This window comes from Nannobrachium achirus, assembly GCF_963921795.1.
Source record: "Nannobrachium achirus genome assembly, chromosome: 22".
Taxonomy (NCBI): domain Eukaryota; kingdom Metazoa; phylum Chordata; class Actinopteri; order Myctophiformes; family Myctophidae; genus Nannobrachium; species Nannobrachium achirus.
In genome coordinates, this window is record NC_137829.1 from 22,600,612 (window position 1) to 22,624,158 (window position 23,547).

A 23,547-nucleotide genomic window follows, 5' to 3' on the forward strand; every position below is an offset into this window, starting at 1 on the left:
TGACCGGCGACGCAACCGATGCATAGAACAACAATTCCCAGGCTCCTTCCTGTTTTGCATTTCCAACATGCAACACACAGCTGTTTTGTCTTTCCATCCTGTTACTGATAATGTCTTTCTTTCTCTTTGTTTGTAACAATCCTGCAGGGCAATTAGTAGAGGTATTTATGTCTTTTGTCGTGAGAGTGTTGGTGTGTGTATTTACGTGTGTGTTTGTCTGCATGTCGAGTGTGAGTGTTAAAATGTGGTGTGTCAGCCGTCTCTCTCCGTATGCGCGCGTACATAACCGCCGCGGTTATACGCGCGTGGTGGAGTGTGTGTGCGCGGCGATGTGCGTGTGCGGCAAGTGCGTGTTGCTGTACGGACTGTGGTGCGTGTATCCCTGGTGGGGGTGGCCGCCGCCCAGCCTCATCGCCGCCACCGAGCCTGGCGTCATGGGCGTCATGGGGGTGGCCGGGGTGACCGGGTGCGACCCGGGCGTGACGGGCAGCGAGCCGGGCGTCAGGGAGGTCATGAGGGGCACGTCGTCGGGCGAGCGGCGCAGCGTCAGCGTGTAGTCGGGCGGGCAGGTGAGGCGCACGGTGTCCAGCGTGCTATAGATGTCCTGGGTGTCCAGGCCGTCCAGAGCGTCCAGCGTGTCCAGGGTGTGGTGCCCGTGGTGGTGGGCGTTGTTCCTCTCGTCTGCCGAGGCGGCGTCGCACTCCAACTGCTTCACCTTAGGGGGGTGGGCGATATGGGAAAAATACAATGTCACGATATTTGACAAAGCCGTATCACGATACACAATATTATCAAGATTCTTTTTTTTGTGTTGGTTTTTATGGTTCTTTTTTAAGTTACTTAACAGTACAACAACCACCTACAAGGTAACAAAAACTAAAAGAAAAAGGAGTAACGGAACATTTAGACCAGTGGTCCTCAAAGTGGGTTCCAGGGACTCTCTGGGTTCCTTTTGGGACAGGATTTTTTATAAGGCTCCCTCATTGTATCACGATACGATATATATATATACGGGCGGCATAGCTCAGGGGTAGAGAAACCGTTATTAGAGCACGAAGGGTTCCCGAAGGGTTCCCAGTTCGAATCCGGGCTCCCCCTGAGTTAATGTCGAAGGGTCCTTGGGCAAGTCTCTGAACCCCTAGTTGCTCCCGGTGAGTAGGTTGGTGCCTTGCATGGTTTCCTCCGCCACCGGTGTATGAATGTGTGCGTGAATGGGTGAATGTAATGCACAATCTCTGTAAAGCGATTTGGATAAAAAAGCGCTATATAAATGCACCATTTATTTTATATCTCTGAAAAGGCATATCGTGGAGACATTGGGCCCGATTCCTCAATCTGGTCGTAAATATAGTGTAAATAAAGTGACTAGAATCTGGCTTATATTTCTGTCTTACCTTCAAAATCCCTTCACAATCCCAGACAAAAACGAAATTGCTGAATCTGACCCCTAACTTGGAAATTGTTCTAAATGCCGGTAAGATCAAAATATGGGTGTAATTTGGGCGCAAAGTGCTTAATGAATCAGGCCCATTGTATCGTCTCAACGATATTTATCATCATATCGCCCACCCCTACTTCACCTGCATGGAGGGATGAGTAGAGGCATCCATGGATGGAGGGATGAGTAGAGACATTTGTGGATGGATGGATGGATGATTAGAGGGATTCAAGGATGAGTGGAAGCATTCATTTATTGATGGAGGATGGATGGACGGACAGACGGACGGACCAAAAAGAAGAGCTATTGAAGGATGGATTTATGGCGAATAAAAGAATGGATGATGGTGTGGGTGGGGCAGCAGGTGGACAGATAGATAAATGGACGAGAAGGAGCAAGAGGAAGGGAAAAAGGAGGAGGAGGAGGAGGAAGAGAATGGAGACAGAGAGACGAAACACAAGAGATGGGAAGTTAAGTGACTCATTATATTCCACAGTGCTGCCGTTAGGTCACAGGAACGACACCCTTTGTGACAGCAATCATTTCGGCGGCCAGTCAGTGCGTACACTACAGCAGTGGTTCTCAAAGTGGGTGCCGTGGAAGTGAATTCATCAACATCACCTCAGTTAAACCACTTAGACCCTCTATAACCTTAGTAAAACAGACCAGAGTTGCTCTGTAATTGATGATTATTTTTCCATCTACATTACCCCAACTCTCTTCACCAAAAATAGCAGATCTAAAAGCTCACAACACGTCACAGCGTTGTGACGCGTTGATGAGCTTGACAAGCTTATAGATCTGCTATTTTCACTTGTTTGTGTCCCGGGCAAAATGAAGGCTTCAGCGTTAGTTTATGCAGGACACAAAAGTCCCTGATTTTGCTTAGCATGCTCTAAAAAGCATACACAAAATTCAGGGAACATCTCCGAACCCGGAGCCCTTTAACGCCAAGATTAACTGTATTCCTTTTATGCAATAAATGTTTAAATCTACTTTGACGGGAGTGTTCCTGACTAAACAGTCTTTTGGGTCTCGAGCTAAAAGGTTTGGGAACCACTGCACTACGGTATGCAAGCTGGGTGACAGCCTTGTTGTCTCAGGTGTGTGCTTTTACTTGAGTAGACCACATTTAGGCCTGAATGCATATCTGTGTCACTTTAGATTTGAACCACTTTAACCATTATTTTATGCTTTAACTATTAAAAAATAGCAGATATACAAGCTCAGCACGGCAGCAAGCTAGTAGATCTGCTATTTTTGAAAAATCGTGCAAGTCTTTGAATATTTTTCACGCGATTCTATAAATGTCTTCCTTCTTCTATCCTTCTTCTAAATCAGTGGTTCTCAAACATTTTCATGTCAAGGACCTCCAAAATGTCATGTATTTGGTCGCGGACCCCCATCTCAAAATATGTTGTTCCAGGGGCAGGGACCACCCAGAAGCAAATATTTGAGTCACAAATCTTCGCTTTTAAAAATATATATTCAAAGACTTCAAATCAAGATTTTTCAAAAATAGAATAGAATAATAATTCTAGGCCTAAATGGGTTGAGTAGAGTACAATTCACACTCCTTATGCACAGCAGCACCGTGCCTCTCAACATCATCAACAACAACACAAGAGCTTTATTCTTCTGTCGGACAGGTAATCATACTCGACAAGACACTGGATTACGCACAAAACAAATACAAACCTATACATGAAACGAATAAAAGAAATACTGAGCTTATAAAGTCATATGCACACGCGCACACACACACACACACACACACACACACACACACACACACACACACACACACACACACACACACACACACACACACACACACACACACACACACACACACACACACACACACACACACACACACACACACAGAGTGCCTGTTGATCAATCTAATCCACTTCAACAGTTCTCAAACAGCCATAAAGGAGGTCACACAGACCTTCGCTCACATTATGAGCCGGCTCGACTTTGGTGCAACAACCCATACATTTTAACAAGCAAGAAGCCTAGTGAATTTCACGCAAGTAAGTATTTAACCCATTAAAATCGGGAAAGCAGGGAAATCTCATTTAAGGCTGTCACGATTAAAGAATTTGAGTTGACAATATGTCACACATATACTTCGGATTAACGAATTAATTGTGTTCATGGCATTGAACATTGGAACATATGAATATCATTTTTATTTCTGTTTGCCTTTTAAGTTATGTAATCAAAAACTGCACAGAGCAGATTTGACAAATAACTTTAACAAAGAAATTACTGACATATTTAATAATTGTATACTTTCAACATAATAAAAATAAATAAATACTGATCGAGGATCACTTCATGACGCGTTGTGAGCTTATATATCTGCTATTTCTGCTATTTTTGGAAAATGTTTTTCAACATGGAAATGATTCTGACGATTATGCGAAATAATTGCGATTAGGTGATTATGTAATAATTGTGACAGGCCTGAGGCCAAACACACGCACGCACGCACGCACGCACGCACGCACGCACGCACGCACGCACGCACGCACGCACGCACGCACGCACACACACACACACACACACACACACACACACACACACACACACACACACACACACACACACACACACACACACACACACACACACATCCTTCCTTGCTCTTATGCATGCACCTTAGCCATCGGCTGTCTCATTGATGACACCACCCAAATCCTCCCTTACATACACCTAAGAATACACAAACACACACACACACACACGCACACGCACACGCACACAATGAACGACCACGCAGTCGGCCTCACCTGCAGTGACATGAGCCCCTCCCCCTGCAGGTGCGCTGCGACGTCGGCGGGCGTGATGTCGCGCCTCGGGGGGAGCGGCCGCGGCCGGCGGTGCTCCAGGCGCCTCTTGTCCTTCTTGTAGAGCAGCGCCGCGAATGCCAGGATGTTCAGGAACAGCAGCGACGCCCCCACCGCGATGGTCACCGACAGCTCTGTGGAGTAGTCCTCGTTGGGGACGCGCACGCCGCCCCCCTCCCCGCCCTGGTCCAGCGAGGGCTCGGGGGGCTGCGGCGTGCCCCCCTGGGACCCCGGGTGGCGCGTGCTGCTCGGGGGCCAGCCTTTGGCCAGCCGCTTGGTGTAGGAGTACGGGGTGTCGTCCTGGGGGATAGGGATGGGACGATAATCGTTATTATCGTTTATCGTGATAATACATAAGAAACACACTCACAATAATCGTATCGTGGAGATTTAAATTTGTAGTGGAATTATCCTCCGTCAATCATGCACTGGGATCAATTCACTTATTCTGCATACCGGTATCCACGGGTTTCCAACGCCCCATAGTGCATTGCGCAGACGTGGTACCGAGCTTCCGGCGCCGCAGCCGAGTGTGATTTACAAGCTCACAACGGGCTGCATCTGCGACGCGACGTGAGCTTGTATGTCTGCTGTTAAACCGGAAGTGTGGTCCAAATAATCTCCAGTAAACTCCCGCGGAAACAGGTGGATATGGTACCACTTAAAGTTTCGTAAACCCTCTATAATTGGTAAAAACGTTCCTGGAAATAACATACTTGATACAGTATTTTTTATTATTTTTCTGTACCAAATCTACAAGCTCTCACCACGTTGTGAGCCTGTAGATCTGCTAATGGCCGATCTACAAGCTCTCAACGCGTCGCAACGTGATTATTTATCGAGATTAAAAAATATATATATCACAATAATTGTATCGTGGAAATTTTTATTTGTAGTGGAATTATCCTCCGTCAATCATGCACAGGGATCAATTCACCCTTTATTTTCCGAGCTGCATATCCGGTACCATTTAAACCCTCTATAATTGGTAAAACGGACCTGGAAATAACATACTTGATAAAGTATTTTTTATTATTATTCTCCACCAAATCTACAAGCTATCAACGTGTCGCGTCGCAATGCAACGCGTTGTGAGCTTGTAGATCTGCTATTTTTTGGCAAATGTTCTGCCCCCAAGATAATGGATAGATAGAAAACTTTATTAGAGTGTCATTCCTAAGAAAATACATTTAAAAACACAGCATATTTCATTTATCACAGTTTGAGGACCACTCACTTGGAGTTGTGAGACACCTTTTAGTTGACAAAAAATAAATTAAAACGTACATTAAAGTACTAGCATATAAAAACAGTTACACATTTAAAAAGGAAATACAAAATAAATATATTACACAGAGTAAATGTTGTGGACGTTGGGGATATTTTGATTAACGCGATAATATCGCGAATCAGGATTTTTTATTTTGGTCACAATAATGGTGATATGAAATGTTCATATGGCCCCGTCCCTACCTGGGGGTTGGGGCTGTGGGTGAAGGAGGACACGGACTGGAGCAGCTCGTTGACGTGGTGCAGGTGGGGCACCAGCTGGAGCCAGAAGGAGATCTTGGTAGCACGGTAGTGATCCCGCACGCGGGGCTTGAGCCCGATGTGGAGGTAGAGCTGCTCCTTGGGGGTGTACTTGGACCAGGCCACCTCTTCGAAGCGGTTGGGCTTGGTGTGGATGAACTTGGTGTCTTGAGGCACCGGCTGGTTCGGATCGCTGCAGGGAAAAGAGACGCAGACAGTGGGTCATGTGTTGCCCATTACATGGACCCTCCAGAAAAATGTGATTATGCAATTGCAGAATTTCCCGCATAATCAGCCAAATGGCGCAGATTATGCGGGGATCACATGTTTTCAATAAGGCAGCTTAATCGCATATTTACGCCCGCATATTTCAGAACTACACAAATATTTCACAGCAAAAAAATCACATAAACCCTGCATATTTCGATTAATTCACAACTTTTCGTTTTTCTGGAGGGTCTAATTACAGCGTAGTGTAGATCGCTGTTTCCCAAACACTGGGTCGGGACCCATTTGTGGGTCGCGGACAAATTTTTATGCGTCCCCTAATTTCCTACATTTTGTGTTTAATTATTATTATTTCAAAACATTTTCAAAAAACATTCCCCCAAAAGATTTTCATGAATAAATAAAAGAAAATCTTAAGAAATTCAATAAATTAGACAAGAAGAAGAAGAAGTAGTAAAAATAGACGATCTACAAGCTCATTGCGATACATTTTTTGTTAGAATCTTGCCAGACTTATAAACATACACGTCCACAATCACATGCGCTCGAACACAAAGACAAATAGAAACTGGGTGCTGTTTAGGATTACTGAGGAGAGACGCGTGAACGGGGTGTCGGGAAATGCCAGCACAGTCACACAATAGAAAGAAATAACGACGGGCAGAAAGAAACCCAGCAATCCTCATTTGAAACGACTAAAAGCTGTTTTTCCAAAGACTGAAATCCTCAATATGGCACTCAAAACCCTGACAATGACGACAGACATGTATTTTATCTGGTCTATTTATAGGATCGTTCGGTCAGTGAAAGGGAAATAATACACAGGAGGATATTCTCAGACTTGGCACTTACGTGCTATCTACATACTTGTCAATCAACGCACACGCTAACAACCCAAGTAAACAAACAAACACACAAACAAGCAGCCGAGGAAATTCATGGACAGCCCGGCTTGCTCACAGGGAGGGTGAGTTTGCGTTCATGTGCACGGGGCGTAAAAATACACATTAGAGGGCATCTTGTTCTGCTTTTTTTAATCTTCTGCCCCAGTTCTCCTTCCTACCCAGATGCACTGCTTGTGATGTGAGTGAAACACTAATAGCAAGTGTTACATTGCTTATTAAAAACCATTTAACACTGGAGTGTTGTGATCATTTAACTCTGAGAGTGTAGAAATGGAATAGGGGTGTGTGTACTGTGATATGTTTTGATAAAAACTAAGACCATATTCTGATAATAATCATTATGTACAAAGTTGGTTCACTAACAGGAGTCTACCGAACTCTCCAGCTCTTTAATTAACAGAGGTTGTGATACCAATTTTATTTATTTACCAGCAGAAAGTAGCCCCTGAAGTTCAATTTTATAGTGTTCCAGTTCCAATTTGTCAGCTAATGTTTTGTTCCATCAGTTCCAATTTCAACTTGTTTATCCTGTATAAGTTTTCTCTCCTGAATGGATAAAATTGGTCTCAGGCAGTAACAGGGGTAGACCCCTGTTACTGAACAAACACTTTAATTACTGCTATTGGAATACAGAGCTACTTAACATGTAGTGCATGGGTCTTCAACGTTTTCAGGCCAAGGACCCCTTAGTTGAGAGAGAGATGAAGCAGGGACCCCCACAACCTTGTCAAAGATTCCATATCGTTTCATTGTTTGCCAGCACAATCATTAGGGTATTTTGGGTTCATGTCAATTTGTGGTTTCAGATATTTAACCACTTGAACCTTCAATAGTTCTACCCTTTACACCAAACCTCTTTACAGAAAATAGACGATCTACAACGATCTTGTAGATCTGCTATTTTTGGCTAAAGTTCTCCCAATATGGTTAAGAATCTGGCTAAAAAGGAGATTTTCTTTTTTTCTTTCTATCACACAAAGATTTGGTGGACCCCCTGTAGTAACTCTGAGGACTCGCTACGGGTCCCGGACCCCCTGTTGAAGACCCCTGATGTAGTGTATTTTTAAAAAAAAAGTAATGACAAAATAAAAAAAGCACAAGCCCTTTAAATGAACACTCAGGGTTTTACAGTGTGGATGCAAAGACTCTTTCACTTGCATGGCAAGGCTTCCACTTAATGTACTTGCAATCGAAAGTATTTTTTTTTCTTCTTCTTCTTTTCTTTTCTTTTTTAATTATTCCAAAGTTTAAAGAACAGAGTTTGAATACTGGCCTAATTCTGTCCGTGGAGAGATACTATGGCTCTTTGGAGATTTAGACCTGCACGTCTAGACTACAGATGTCTCGCTAAATCTAAAGAGGTCTCAGTGGAGAGAGTGCGAGTAATTACTAGTAATTACTCACTTGGAGAAGCACAGAAAAAGGCCCATCCCCAACAAGTACTATTATCTTCTAAATTATGTTTAACTAGCATGATATGGGCCACAGCTATCAGGGTAAATTATCAGTTTTGTAAAATGCCTGATATTACAGCCTTTACAGTTTTTTCTCTTATCTTTTTATTTGTCTTATGATCTTACAGCATTGATGGGCAATTTCACTTACACATCCACAGTCTGCGAAGCTTTTAAAGGCTCTACATATTGTAACCAACCGTTGGAGAGGAGATTAAAGTACAACGGGAGAGCCAAGACAATAGAGAAGAACAGAAGAGAAGATACCCGAAAAGAGAAGAGAAACTAGTACTTTTAATAATGATGGCTACTAAACCTTAATGGGTTTCTCAACAGCCTTATAAAGATTATTTAGCAAAACAAACAAACTGACAGAATTCTGAATTGAGATTGATGGGAAGAGCACCTAACCGTCTGCCAAAATGAGTCAGAGTGGGTTATATTACAACCACAGTTGAAATTGGACACGGCAGCGAGATAACCTGCACTAATCTATCCTTTTCTAATGAGCCCATTATTTCCGTGTGTGGTGTAAAACCCATAAGGATATTTACTCCAATGCTGCATCTTCTCTTTCCCCATTCTGAAACCTCAACTCTCCAGTTTTTTAGAAAGCTACTTATCTGTGGAGAGATGCCTTAAGGATAATCTCTAGCTACAGCAATCATCTCAGTCCTTTCTTGAAAGTTTTTTTTTCATAACCCCTGGCAACGACTACACTTGCATCTTTTGCTAAATATTCTGAGGGTTTTACCATTTATTATTCCAAACAAATGGACCGTAAACGAAGCACCATGGAGCAAGGCAAAAATGAAAAGAAAAACATTTCCCATGAAGCCAGAAAGAAGTCAAAGAATGTGGAATAATTACTGATGTTTTGGTTAATAATTGATAAGAATTTGGTCCCCACTCCCCACTCCTTTGGGGTATTTTTTGTCAATGCACATCTCACCATACATGAAAGGTTTCCTCTGCATCTTACTATTAGGAGCAAACGGGTGCTATTAATACATTGCCTGTGGAGTGGTGCCTTACTCAGGGACACTTGAACACACAGACTGTTCAAACCGGGGGACAAACCAGGGGGCGAATCAGGGAGATTGCCAGACAAGCTCTCTACTTATTCAGCTATGGCCGCCCAAAGTTGCAGTTGTAAACAGATAACATCTGTCAAAATGTGACAATAATGATAATTTAACGTTACAGAACAGATGTATACGCTTAATACGCATTCAACCCTAAGTCACTCACTCTACTGACATTGAATGGGCAACCAAGCTTTGACAAAGGGTCCAGTTTGCTGTGCATTGCCAATAGTGAAATGTCTGCCTGTTTCTCTTGATAGCATACCATAGTCAAGCGCTCTAATTTCTACCTTTGGAAGACAATTTGTTCCAGTAAATTCAAGCCTGAGCTGTCAAATTTCCAATAGGAACATGCTGTCTAGTAAAAGGCAGGTCTTTCAATAACGTTTTGAACAACGGTTCCATTCTCCAAATGACACTCATTTAATGTTCCACGGCACAGTTTAATAGTCTGTTTTAGACTCGGGATGTGCATGACTGACCAAAATCAAATTAGAAACTTCTACTGTTCTGGAGAACTTTTTTAAGGTTCAGCATAAAATAAAGCAATGGCCATTTCCAGTATAGCTGCATTACTGTACAGTATATTTTATTTGTTCCGAAAAAAGAAAAAGAAATAGGAATTATAGGCTACATTTATAACGATTTAATCAAACTTGGAGACTGCAGGAATGGCAGCTGACATGAGGTTTCTGCAGTGGTTTTTGAGGTTTCTTCCATTTGAAAAGGATGTTTTTTTAGAAACAATAACTTTCATCTGATGTCCATATCACATAATTGTGATTTCATTAACTTGTGTGATCCAGTGAGAGCATGCATGAAGCCCTTCTGCTCTAGCCTGGAATCAGACTAATACGCTGGTGCAAAAAGAAAACTTGGCAGATTTGTGTCTGGCCCTAGCCTGATTTCAGACTCAGCGCTGGAGCTTGAGTCTGACATTGTCCCCATTGTATGCGATTTCAAAGGGGAGGGGATTGGTGGGAGGGGTTGTGTTTGACTGACGGCTGCGTGCAAGTCCGCACAGAAGAGTTCAGAGTTATTGTGTACATACTGTACTGTTGTTCTTAAGATTAAATACAAAAACAAACTTTTAAAAGTACACAGACCTGTCTGTGCATGCTTGTTTGAGCTGCACCCCCGCACATAATGTTCATACATGCGAGAATGAGTGCTCGCGTCGCATATCGATCAAACACCATTCACATGGGCCATTTCAGATGGGGTACTATTAACATATCAAAGATTAAAATAACAGCCGAGTGTTAACGTGCAAATTAACATATGAATCAGATTGGATGCGGTAGTCTCTCCTCTCCTCCTCCGAGCTGGCAGTGCACTGGCTGGCTGTAAGTAAGCAGCAGAGTCTGTAACTGCTACACTTCCTCAAACTGATTCAAGGCTAGTTAGACCCACCCCCACCCCCACCTCCAAGGCTCCGACTCTCATTGGCCTGGTACTGCCTGAGACCAGAGAAACTTTATCGTCATATTACAACACCAGAACAAGAGAACCAGTCCGCTCAGAGAGTGGGCGGGTCTATGGGCTGGAGCCAGGTAAGTCTGGCCCCGCTCAATTGTGAATCCATTTCCTCACCCCGAAGAGTTGGGTGACCAATCAGGGCCCACAATTGATCTGGTCTAACCAATTGTGTCCAGAGCCATTTCTTTTAACACATCTGGTGCCAACCCCGAGTTTCCCGAGTTTGAAAAGGTACCGCTGTGCCAACCCCGAGTTTCCCGAGTTTGGGCCGTTTTTGAAAAAAATAATAATAATTCATTTTTTTTTTTTTCAAAAACATTTTTTGGAACTCCAGAAATGTATTAGGCATGATCGCAATCGCGAAATTGCATGTTTAACCCCCATACCAACCCATTCTTTCAAACATGGCAGCCATGTTTGTTTACATCTGAAGAAAACATAATGGCTGATAAGTCATGAATGCCTGAACGGATTTCCAAGCGGATTTTTTTGTTTGAAAGCTGTGAACAGTGTGCACACACGTGGTGCATCATCTAGGCATGGGCGTGCACTTTTTACACAATTGCGCAATTACATGGAAGTCTATGGTAACCATGGCAACGTGGGACATTGAAGAGAAAAAATCATAGCAACATAAGTGTTAAGTACCAGACTCATATCCATGCAGTGATATAGTCTGGCTATACACAAGGCTACTTCTGCTCCACGTTTGTCTACGTCAGTGGTTCTCAACCTTTTCAGGCAGCGACCCCTAAAATAATCATATTTTAACTGGGGACCCCCCACCCTGATGAGCACTAAGAGTTGAGGCATTACATTTTGTATAACACGGTTCTATTGTGAAAATAGTAGATCTAGATCGGCTATTTTCACAATTTCTGCCTGTACTATTTGATAGTGTTTCATTTGTCATTTGAGATGTATTAAAAAGTCATTAAATTGTCACATTAGAAATATACACTTACACTTTATGTTGGTTTGTTTACTGTTGGGCGAGAAAACAATGTTGCACATTAAGTTAATCATCTGGGGAAAATAATTTGGGGACCCTCCTGGGGGTCCCGACCCACAGGTTGAGAACCACTGCTCCAAGTGGGACGCTTCCATGGAAATCAATGTGTCAAGTCGAACCACTCACCCAGTCTTGGCAAAGTTGGTCCAGTAGGTCATCACTACTGCACTCAGCATGACGTCGTTCTTAGAGAAGTTACAGTTGAACAGATCAGTGGGTCCCACCATCGGCACTCCAAACACATAGGGCACCTACCACAGACATAGACACACGCACGCACACACGCACAGATGCAGCATGTAGGCACACACAAAACACAAACAAAATGCAGGCAGGCAAGCACCACAAGTAGATCCACACATGCATACACAGACAGATTCACACATGGATACACACACGCACACCCATACACACACACACACACACACACACACACACACACACACACACAGGAGAGAGAGCAGAGAAGCGAGTCAATACAGTGTTTACTTTCTTATTAAATCTTATCGAATCACACAACATCTATCAAGTTTGTTCACTGTAGCAGTGGATATATGCTAATACATTGAACACCCTCCTAACCATATCGGCAGAAAAAATGATTCCATAAGGGTTTTAAATATTTCATCCACTTCATGTGGATGGCTTGATTTGACTCCGTAAGCACTCGTCACAGTACCAGTATTAAACTGAGCTAAATCAAATCAACATTTTTTTAAAATCTGTATGTCCACACATTGTTTTTCCATTCAATCACGCACGCACGCACGCACGCACGCACGCACGCACGCACGCACGCACGCACGCACGCACGCACGCACGCACGCACGCACGCACACACACACACACACACACACACACACACACACACACACACACACACACACACACACACACACACACACACACACACACACACACACACACACACACACACACACATTCTCGCACACACACCCAATAACTCCCAGATGGGCTGAATTATTAATCCAACTAATCAATTATTCTATCTTGCTAGACAGCACTTTAATCTTTTTATATATACACCCTCTCTCAGCATGATGATGGCGAGAGAGGGTGTATGTAATCTATCTATCCATCCAACCATTCACTCATCCATCTGTCATTGCCAGCATGGCATCACCTTCTTACCTCATCACCGTGGGCGGAGTCAGCCCAGGGGGGAGTGGCGTCACTCTGGCAGTGGTGGTAGAAGGAGTAGAAGTAGGTGGGTGAGCCGTACTGGGCATGGAGGTCAGCCGTGGCCACCGCCGGTGCCACCCACTGGTGATCGGTGAAGAGCGCCACCAGAGTCTTACGGCGCGTCTCTGCGTTGTCCCGGTCTGCCCAGTCCGTGTACATGAACCTATAGGGGACAAATAACATGACAATGAAATGTCACAGAAGGCTTGTGAAGATGAGGACAACAAGCGCTGAGTATGTTAAAGTTAACGGTATGTATACAAATACATTATGAGATGCACTGTTCTCGATATGAAGGTATCGAATAATGAAAAATTAAAAAATCCACCCTCTACAGTCAAATATGGAGGGCATCCGGCCTCCGATACTGACACACGCGTTAGGCAAAAATCGCATTATGGAAGACAACTAACAAAAAGCTAGTCAACTAACAAATCAATGGATCCATCTATCCATGAATCCAACTATTGAATTGATGAATGAATCATCAATCAAACATGGAGGGCCCTATTTTCGCCAAGCTAAACCCTAAACCACTAAACTTCTTTGCCTTTTTTTACTATTTAAAGTTTAGTAAAGCCAAGACATTTAGGGGTTTAGGGTTTCACATGGACAAAAATAGGGCTCAAAATCTGCTTTACAGTAGAAGGAAAACGGAAATAAATGCAGAAAATGTCATTTGCATGCACAAGTACAACATATTCATACAGTATGTGCACCTTTTCTGAGTACACACACATACATTATGTAAAACACACACACACCTTATGCTTTCTCTCAGCGTGTCTCGGCCCTCTGGGTATCCGTACAAACTATCCACAAAGTCTGACACAGCAAAGTCAAAGTCCTCGGCCGTGACGCCGTCCTCTGAATCCACGATGCCTTCCACGAACTTCACGCCTTCTCCCTGGTTGACTCCCAGCATCACGTCGTAGTTGAGAAACTCGCCCTGCTCCATCAGGATCTGGGGGTCGTCCGGTATCACGTCGCCGTCGATCACCGGGGCGAACGCCGTGTGATACTTGGCCGGCGAAACGTTCTGCTCCACGAGTTCGCGGTAACTCCGCCCCTGGAGGCAGGCTACCAGTTGGGTGCTGTCGTCGATGCCACAGCCCACCCTCTCTCCGAGCTGCCGGGCGTATTTACTGGGCTGGTAGTTGACAGCCCAGCTGGCTAAAGCGCTGCCACTCTGGATGATGGCCCTGTGGAACAGGTCTGTGGACACACATGAGCAGACATATGAATATACTGATACATTGATGCATTTTGTGCACACATGGCTGCACATGCATATTATGCAAACGTTCATGGACACACACACTTGCACACAAGCACATTCAGGGACGCACGCGCATATTATATTGTGTGCACACACAGATAGGTTATGCACGGATACACACAGTCATAAACACACTGGAATATTAGGCTGCACACACATGCATGAACATGTGCACGCATGCCGTCACGGATGAATCCCACATTTGGATGCATACACTCCCAAGCAGACAATACAGCACTCGAATAACGAATAAAAAGCATTTGGAGCACACAGTAAAGTAGTATTTATTATGTTGGGACTGGGTAATAATAGCTACAGTAATAATAGGCCAGGCTTAAGGGTCAAGGTTAGATTAGTCAATCAGGATTTAAAGTTCAACGTGCTCATAGCGATCAGCACAGAGTACTTTGAGTGAGTGTGCAAGCTTATTAATATTCCTTATTAAGAAAATCAATTACAGGGGATAAAAACTGAATCACTGAACACCTATAAAAGTCCCATACTCCTAAATGTCGTAGCTTTCTCAGATTTATGGCCTTGATTAACCACTGTTAAAGTGCCAAAAGCCTTTCTACATTGCTTTGCCAAAAAAGGAACAGCAGTGACTAGTTTAGAGAAGCATGCTTATGGCTGAAGGTTCCTGGTTTAATCCTCCGGACGCTGGGTAGGAAAGTGTGACACTCACTCCTCCCTCCTTGCCAACTGTTTCACTGAAAAAGTGGGTATGCTGTCGCTGAGCAAGGCACTAATACCCCAACAGTTGAGCTGCATTGGTGAACAGTATAATTGTACAGGGCAGCAGCCAGATGTGAATATGAGTCAAAGATAATCGATAGTTTTAACTCAGATGTGTAATATGTATAATCTCAGAGTTCAGTTTACACAGAGGGTTTTACTGTGTATGTGTTAGGATGGAAAGAACAGAATACACAATTGCAGGTGTCAGTCTTGAGGCATGTTTTCACTACAGTTCCGGAATTTTTCCTGCAAAATAATTAGCATAATGATTTTCAACTTGCCGGGAGTTTTGTTTTTTGGGTGTTTTCACATAAGCAAAAATGCTGGCATAGCCATAAAATACCTCGTTTTCACTAAACCGTTGTCGCGGTATGAAAGTCTGTGTTCAGTGTGTTGCCAGACTTTGCGAGAGAACTAAGCAACCATGTGTACGAAAATAATCCCCAAAAAGTGATATTATCTAAGCCACACGAGCACTTTAAAACTACACGCATCGCCACATCAGCTAATTGTAAATTACCGATCTACAAGCTCACAACAAATAAAACGAAACCAGCAACTATCATATACAAGCAACTTTACGGAAATGAAGCCCAGAGTCGCTTATAAATAGCAGACATGGCAACACTTGGACTGAAAGACCTAAAAAAAAAAAAAGAAAGAAAAAAAAGAAAAACACTCTCCTGTCTCCCCAGTTCGGTGCGTTTACTGCGGTGGCATCGGTGCCTCTCTCTCTCTCTCTCTCTCACTCTGAACGCTACAAATGGATTTAACTAAACAAAATATTCTTCATGCTCAGCAACAACAACACATAAGGTCCGTTCAAAAAGGATCTAATGCAACGTGTTGCACCTGTGGCTGTGGGCTTTAGATTAGCTGTGGACTCGCACTCGCTCGCTGGAAGAGGTTACAAAAGGAGCTACCGTTGAGAAATCATTGCACTTTTGCAGGCAGCCAGCCATGGTCACAATGCGACTCTACTCTTACTCTATAGCCTAAATAATTATATCCCTAATGCAAGGTGAAGCTGTATTTTATTTCTACTGTATATCCCATTCACATTCAGATCGTTTTCAATCCCAAATACAATGCTTTAACTGTTATCATTGGCTCCTTACGCACCTGCTTGTCAAAAAACCGTCAAAAATAACGGTATGCGTTTTCACAGAAGGGAAATTTGTATTCTCACGGTAATTTCCACAAAAATTACTAGGTATTTTGCCGTCAAATTTAGGACTTCAAAACTCCCGGAAGACAAAATAAGGGGCCGTTTTCACATGGCGTGAATTTCAAAATTGCCATTTTTGAAGAAACTTCCAGAAGTTTTGCTCAATGAAAACGGGGCTTTAGGTTCAATTTAGGAGTCTTACTAAGTTGAGGGGACTTCTGAGGTAACCTCATCTTGAAGGGAGGCCAGATTGAGAATGATCTTAAATAAGTTCCTGAGATGATAAAGAATGTTCTCTTTGAGAATAAGAACTTTGAAGGAACTAAAAGATTACTTAAAGAACAGTTGGATACGGCGTGCACGCAAATAACAAATTAGAACCAATCGGGCCTGTCTGTCTCAGCAGGGACTTAAAAAGACTCAAAGTAACGCAAGTAAGCTTTACGTCATCCTTAACCGTATGAGTGCGAAGCAGGCTTTTTCTGAAAAAAGGACCTTCATACTCAGCGAACATACCCTGGGTTTAAAGGGGGGGAGAGCAGGCAACATAAAGAGTTTGAATCCCTATAGCCATTACCCTCAGAGTAGTGGGACAAGGTGAGCAGGCTGACACAGGAGGCTCCTGCCCCTGAGCCAAACACAGTGACCCTGTCTGGGTCTCCTCCGAAGGCGGCAATGTTCTCCTTCACCCAGCGCAGGGCCTGGATCTGGTCCAGCAGCCCATAATTACCCTTCGCCGCCTGGTCGCCGGTACTCAGGAACCCTGCAGGTAGATAGACGAGATGCGTTAACTATCATCATAATTAGTATGCAGAGGAACAGTGGTGGGAAAATGATTAAAACCTTGGATGTTTACATGGTCTTGTATGGCTTAAGCAGCACCCCTGAGGTCCACGAAAGCTATTTTCAAATGGATGTCCGGAATCTGACTACTGTAAGTCTTGCTTCCTATGAGTTACCTTTTTTGACTGTTTTTGAGGTTTGACTGTAGTAAAGAATATTAAGGGGATGGACTTTGTCTTGTTAACACCAAATATTCAATGCATTCCCACTCATGTATGAATTTGAGCTAGTACTTCCTCTCTCAGAAACACATATGCACGGGCACCCGCTGGCCTAGCAATCCAGGCACTTAACACATACAAGGCTCTGATGCATGACGCAAGTCATGCAAGTGCTGATGCAAGTGCGGCGCGGGTTCGAGTCCCGATCCTGACAAACTTTGCTGCGTATCATTCCCTGTCTCTCTCTCCCTCTTTCCTTTCTATCTCCACTGTGTACTATCAATAAAGGCAGAAAAGCACACACGCACGCACGCACGCACGCACACACACACACACACACACACACACACACACACACACACACACACACACACACACACACACACACACACACACACACACACACACACACACACACACACACACACACACATAAAGAACTATGGGCCGTTGTTAAAAGAGCATCAATGCCATATTCCCTGTGCAGCTCAAGTCTCTGGGAGCTTGAGAATATAATTACCCATAAAAAGAAACAAAAAACAAAGGGTTCTAATATCAGCTCACTCCACTACAGTATATCTAATTACTGCAGCAGCTCGTTTCTCTGAATCTCCTCTGAAGACTGCTACTCAACACATAATGAACAAGGAATACATCACTGTGAAAACAATATCTTCTATCAATTGCCCTGCAATCTTCTCAGACGCATAGAAAAATCATATCATCTGCAAATTAGATTGTAATGAGAGTTTGCAGTAAGGGCCAGTGTTGTTTTAAAAATGTCCCAGGACCAAACTAAGCCCATTTCCCCACAGTCAGGTTCGACCTATTTTCTTTGCTTTAAAGTTTTATACAGTTATGGTTTATATAAGCTCACCTTGCTGTCATGCCTCATGGAATAGGACGATGATGACGAAGAGGAGAGGGATGAGGAAGAGGACAATGACGAGGCTGTCGCTGCTTTAGTTCTTGATGATGACAATGATGCTACTGATGATGATGATGATGATGATGATGATGGTGATGATATGATGATGATGATAGTCCTACTGAAATTGCATATCAGTAAAAGCTTTTAAAAATAGAAGAATAGCCTCCATGCACAGAAGCCATTTAGGAACAAAATTGGGCCTCTACCTAGCTTACTTCCTTCACAGGTGTTACCAATGATACTAATGAAGGCTCTGTTCCATTTAATGTAGCACACTGCTTCTCAAACAGTTTAATGTCAACAACCTCATAACTCTGAGTGTGCAAATGGAACCAAATGGATCCACAAATGGAACCAAATGGAGTGGACAATTTGCACACTCTCAGAGTTAACTTACACACCCGTGGGGTGGAACCCCCTCAAAGAACAACGAGGGTCCCTGGACGCCAATTTGAGACCCACTGGCGTAGCAGAGTCGTTCTAGTGAAGTAACATGCACAATATCAGCACTCTGACTGTTTGACCTGAATGGAACAGAGCCTTCATTAGTATCGTTGGTAACAACTATGAAAGAGGTAAGGAAGAGGACCAATTTATTTCCAATATGGCTGCTATGCATAGAGCCTATTGATCTTATTGATTGAGCCAGGCATGGCTGTCGCACCAAATTCTGGGCCCTGGGTACAAGGATTCACTGTGGGGCCCCTCTGCTTTAACTATTGAAAAGTAGCAGATATACAAGCTCACAGTGCGGCACCGAGTACCGCGCTGCGAGCTTGTAGATCTGCTATTTTTGAAAAATCTTGAAAATCTTTGAATATCTAAAATCCTTCTAAGGTTTTTTGAAAATGTTCTATGTCAGTGGTGCTCAAACTTTTTGATGTGAAGGACCCCCAAAATTATATGCATTTGGCCACGGACCCCCATCTCTAAATATTTAGTTCCAGGGACCCCCAGAAGCAAAATTTGAGTTACAAATGTTCGCTTAAAGTGATCCCTGACTAATACGACAAATATGCCTTAATACATTATAATTGTCCTCTATAATTACAATGTAAAATTAAAAACACCTTAAATATTTTATTTCTTCTAGAAATAGCTAATCTTTCACTCAATAGGGGAAATGCCTGTCGCAAGTTGATGATGTCATAAATGTAATTTGTGATCTATCCCTATGGAATTTATGGAATGCATGTGCAAATAAAAACAAACGTAATACTTCCTATGGTTAATATGAGCATCAAATCAATATTTCAAATGTGTTTGTGGTTTATTTTGCACATGCATGCCATAAATTAGACCACACATAACATTTATGACATCATCAACTTGCGACAGGCATTTCCCCTATTGACTGAAAGATTGGCTATTTCTAGAAGAAATACAATATTTGAGATGTTTTTAATTTGACATTGTAGTTATAGAGGACAATTATAATGTATTAAGGCATATTTGTCGTATTAGCCAGGGATCACTTTAAAAAATACATATATTCAAAGATTTGCACACATTTTTACGACTTTTAAAGGGATCCCTGGCTAATACGACAAATATGCCTTAATACATTATAATTGTCCTCTATAAATACAATGTAAAATTAAAAACACCTTAAATATTTTATTTCTTCCAGAAATAGCTAATCTTTCACTCAATAGGGGAAATGCCTGTCGCAAGTTGATGATGTCATAAATGTCATGTGTGATCTATCCCTATGGAATTTATGGCATGCATGTGCAAATAAAAACAAACGTAATACTTCCTATGGTTAATATGAGCATCAAATCAATATTTCAAATGTGTTTGTGTTTTGTTTTTTTGCACATGCATGCCATAAACATGACACATGACATTTATGACATCATTAACTTGCGACAGGCATTTCCCCTATTGAGTGAAAGATTAGCTATTTCTAGAAGAAATTAAATATTTAACGTGTTTTTAATTTTACATTGTATTTATTAGGACAATTATAATGTATTAAGGCATATTTGTCGTATTAGCCAGGGATCCTTTCAAGAAATAGCAGATCTACAAGCTCGAAGCGTGGCACTCGGTGCCACGCTGTGAGCTTATATATCTGCTATTTTTCAATAGCTAAATAGCTATAAAATAATTAAGGCCCCTCCACCTTGGGCCCTGGTAACTAAGTCCCACTTTCCCCCAGGTGATCATACAACGACTAGGCCTTAAGTATTTAGGTCATTATTTACAGTAGAATATTTTTGGTTTTGCAGACACATCCTCCCATTAGACTTCATGAACAATAAACTGCCAGTATGGATAACTTGAAATACCTGAACCGATGCAACATTTGAAAACATGGTCCTAAAAGATCATTTCACAATTTGAGTGCATGCATGAGCTACCGGGCCATTATCCAGTCCAGATAACAATGTAACTTCCGTCAGTCTTGTGCCAGGGATTTCTGCGAGTATTTTTAGAATGAAATCGTAAAACTAAAGCTAATGAGAGCCAGGAAGAAGCAGGAACACTGATAGCACCAATTCTAAAAATGTTGTCTAAATGACTAAATCCTTGTTATGGTTTCTTTGTTATGGTTTTTCATGTCAAGGACCCCCAGACCTGCATCTCAAAATATTTTGTTCCAGGGACCCCCAGTAAGAAATATTCGAGTTATAAATGTTCACTTAATTTGCACAAATCTTCATGATTTTTCAAAAATAGCAGATCTGCAAGATCTACAATCTACAAGCTCACGCTATGAGCTTGTATATCTGCTATTTTTGAATAGCTAAAGTATAAAATAATGGTTAAAGTGGTTCAAATCTAAAGTAACACCAGGTCTAAATGGGTTAATGCATTCAAGCCTTGATCTCTCATACCTAGAAGATACCAAGAATTGGGAAATATACAGGAAAAACTGATTTTCCCTATTCAGACAGCCATGAAAAAGATCTGAGTCACAGACGTGAAGAGGATCCCATTTAATGTAAAACCAGCTTATGGGGACTCATTCCCTCAAGGGACATTAAAATGTATTCTCTCACTGAACAAAGCCTACCAAATTGCATTCACACACTGTTCTCCTTCAAGAATAAAGGTGGAATGTATTGTCAGAGTGATTGTATTGTCAATAGTGTTTGATAACATTGATTGACCATGCATTTTTAAAATTGAACAATGGCTTCTTGGATGAGTTTTACAGTCCCTATGGCGTGAAATGTATTCACATTAAAGGGGATGGAATATCCGGTTAGTTTGTTCCACTGCTCTGCAAAACGTTTTCTATTAAACAAAGCTGATACAATACTCTCTGGGGACAATTTAGCTTACATTGTTACCATTGTACTAAATAAAATACATTTTGTACCAAAACAGTGGGCAGATGTTTGTTTTCGTGTGGATTTTTGCTCAATCTAAAATAGAGATTCTAGAGGCACATAATACTTTCTTTATTAAATTGATACTGCGCCTACAGTAGAGGACCAACACAAATTAAAACACCAAAATTGGTTTTCTAAAGTCTCTACTGTAACTACTGTATGTGACAGCAGCACTGTAATTCTATTGCACTTTTATTGCAACCTACAGTATGACTGACTTTGCACTTACCATGCCAATATACACTATGAACTCATATCCATCAAAACAAACTGGAGGCATTTGTAAATTATTTTGCACCTCTTATTTGTCTGTGTCTTGTGTATCTACTGTATGCTAGTCTTTATGCTGCTGAGTTGCTTGTAAATCAAATTCCAAGGATCAAAAAAAGGTATGAGTCAATCACAAAGCAAAGCGTTGAGATGATAAATATATATATAGGTAACTCAACACAAAATCTGTATTATCATTATCAATCTGGTTTGATCTCATTGATAAATGAGTGAAGATTTGCTGCAGTGTAAAATGTTTCCTCTAAAACGGATAGTTCGATTGCTCGATTCTGACTGAATCTAACCAATTTCAGATGATTAAAATAGGACGAAAACGAAATGGTGTGTTATTCAAAAGACTAAGACTAAATCTGAATTAACACTGACGCACATTGTTGATTTTCTCTCCACCACTTACTGACCTACAGTAACAGACTGAATAGACATATCTTCAGGCCCCTACTACAGTCCCATACTTCCTATTTTTCCCAATACTGGCCGTCCCAACATCTATCAGAATTCCACCGTTTTACCCCCACTGCAATATATTCAGTACACCAGATATACTGTCCTAAAGGAATATGAGGGTGAGCTGTCGTCTAAAAATGCATGGGTTTTACAGTCATGGTGGTTGGCCGTTCATTATTTGTTGTCCATGGACCCAGCAACCATAAAGAGATTTATCACAATCAGGTGATATATCAGTGATGGTGTCGGTAAACCGTAAAGCTTGAAGCAGTTAGTGCAATTCTCGCCGTACAGTAGGTCAGTGGTTATCGCATGGAGCTAACCCTACCAGGGATAGAGGTTCCTTTCCCTACACAGCAGAATGGGTCGAGCACAAAATGAACACAGCCAGGGTCAGTGGCACTGTGCGTGCCGTGCGTGCCAAATGGTTTGTGGAATATATACTGTAAACAGTGGTGTAAAGTAACTAAGTACATTTACTTAAGTACATGTTTGAGATATATGTGCTTTAATTGAGTATTTCCAATTTCCAATACTTTAGTTACTAGTTACTTCGTAGATTTTTATTATTATTACAAAACATAAATGAACCACTTCAGCCCTATATACATTTTGGCCATTTGAAAATGGCCGATCTACAAGCTCACGATACGATGCATTGTGAGCATGTAGATCGGCTATTTTCAAAAGATATTTATACATTTGAAAACTTGAAATGGGACATTCTGCCTAACGAGTACTTTTACTTTCGCTATTTTAAATATATTTTGATACCGATACTTTTGTACTTTTACTGAAGTACATTTTGAATTCCAGAACTTTTACTTGTAACAGAGTACTACTATATTGCAGTATTGATACTGCAGTATATATATATTGAAGAACCACCCATTTTCAACATTGAACTATGTCATCAATATACCTTTGAGTTGTTATGTGGAAATAAGAAAAAAGTCCTCCTTTTGTGTTGCCTAGAACTGGAGGATTAATTGTGGGGTTTGGCTTGCAAAGTACACCGTGATGACGTCATCACGGTGCACTTTGCAAGCCCCAAACCCCACAATCAAACCTCCAGTTCCACCACTAACTGTAAATATAATATATATATATATATATATATATATGTTATACATTACCCAGTACTCCCAGGCGG

At 42.0% G+C, this 23,547-nt stretch overlaps 1 protein-coding gene across 1 annotated transcript in view; it reads right to left on the reverse strand.

Moving 5' to 3' along the window:
- Positions 1 to 295: 295 nt before the first annotated feature.
- The window catches only part of LOC308307711 (neuroligin-4, X-linked-like), a gene marked incomplete at its 3' end in the record, with an annotated part of 24,414 nt that continues 1,162 nt past the window's right edge, over positions 296 to 23,547 (reverse strand). Inside the window, exons 2-9 of the mRNA XM_080752986.1 lie at positions 23,531 to 23,547; positions 16,955 to 17,140; positions 13,957 to 14,407; positions 13,142 to 13,355; positions 12,116 to 12,240; positions 5,770 to 6,019; positions 4,240 to 4,596; positions 296 to 715 (exon numbers count right to left, since the gene is read on the reverse strand). The exon at positions 23,531 to 23,547 is cut by the window's right edge and continues 136 nt beyond it. Coding sequence (XP_080609112.1) covers positions 296 to 715; positions 4,240 to 4,596; positions 5,770 to 6,019; positions 12,116 to 12,240; positions 13,142 to 13,355; positions 13,957 to 14,407; positions 16,955 to 17,140; positions 23,531 to 23,547 — 2,020 coding nt within the window. The remainder of the gene's footprint in view (positions 716 to 4,239; positions 4,597 to 5,769; positions 6,020 to 12,115; positions 12,241 to 13,141; positions 13,356 to 13,956; positions 14,408 to 16,954; positions 17,141 to 23,530) is intronic.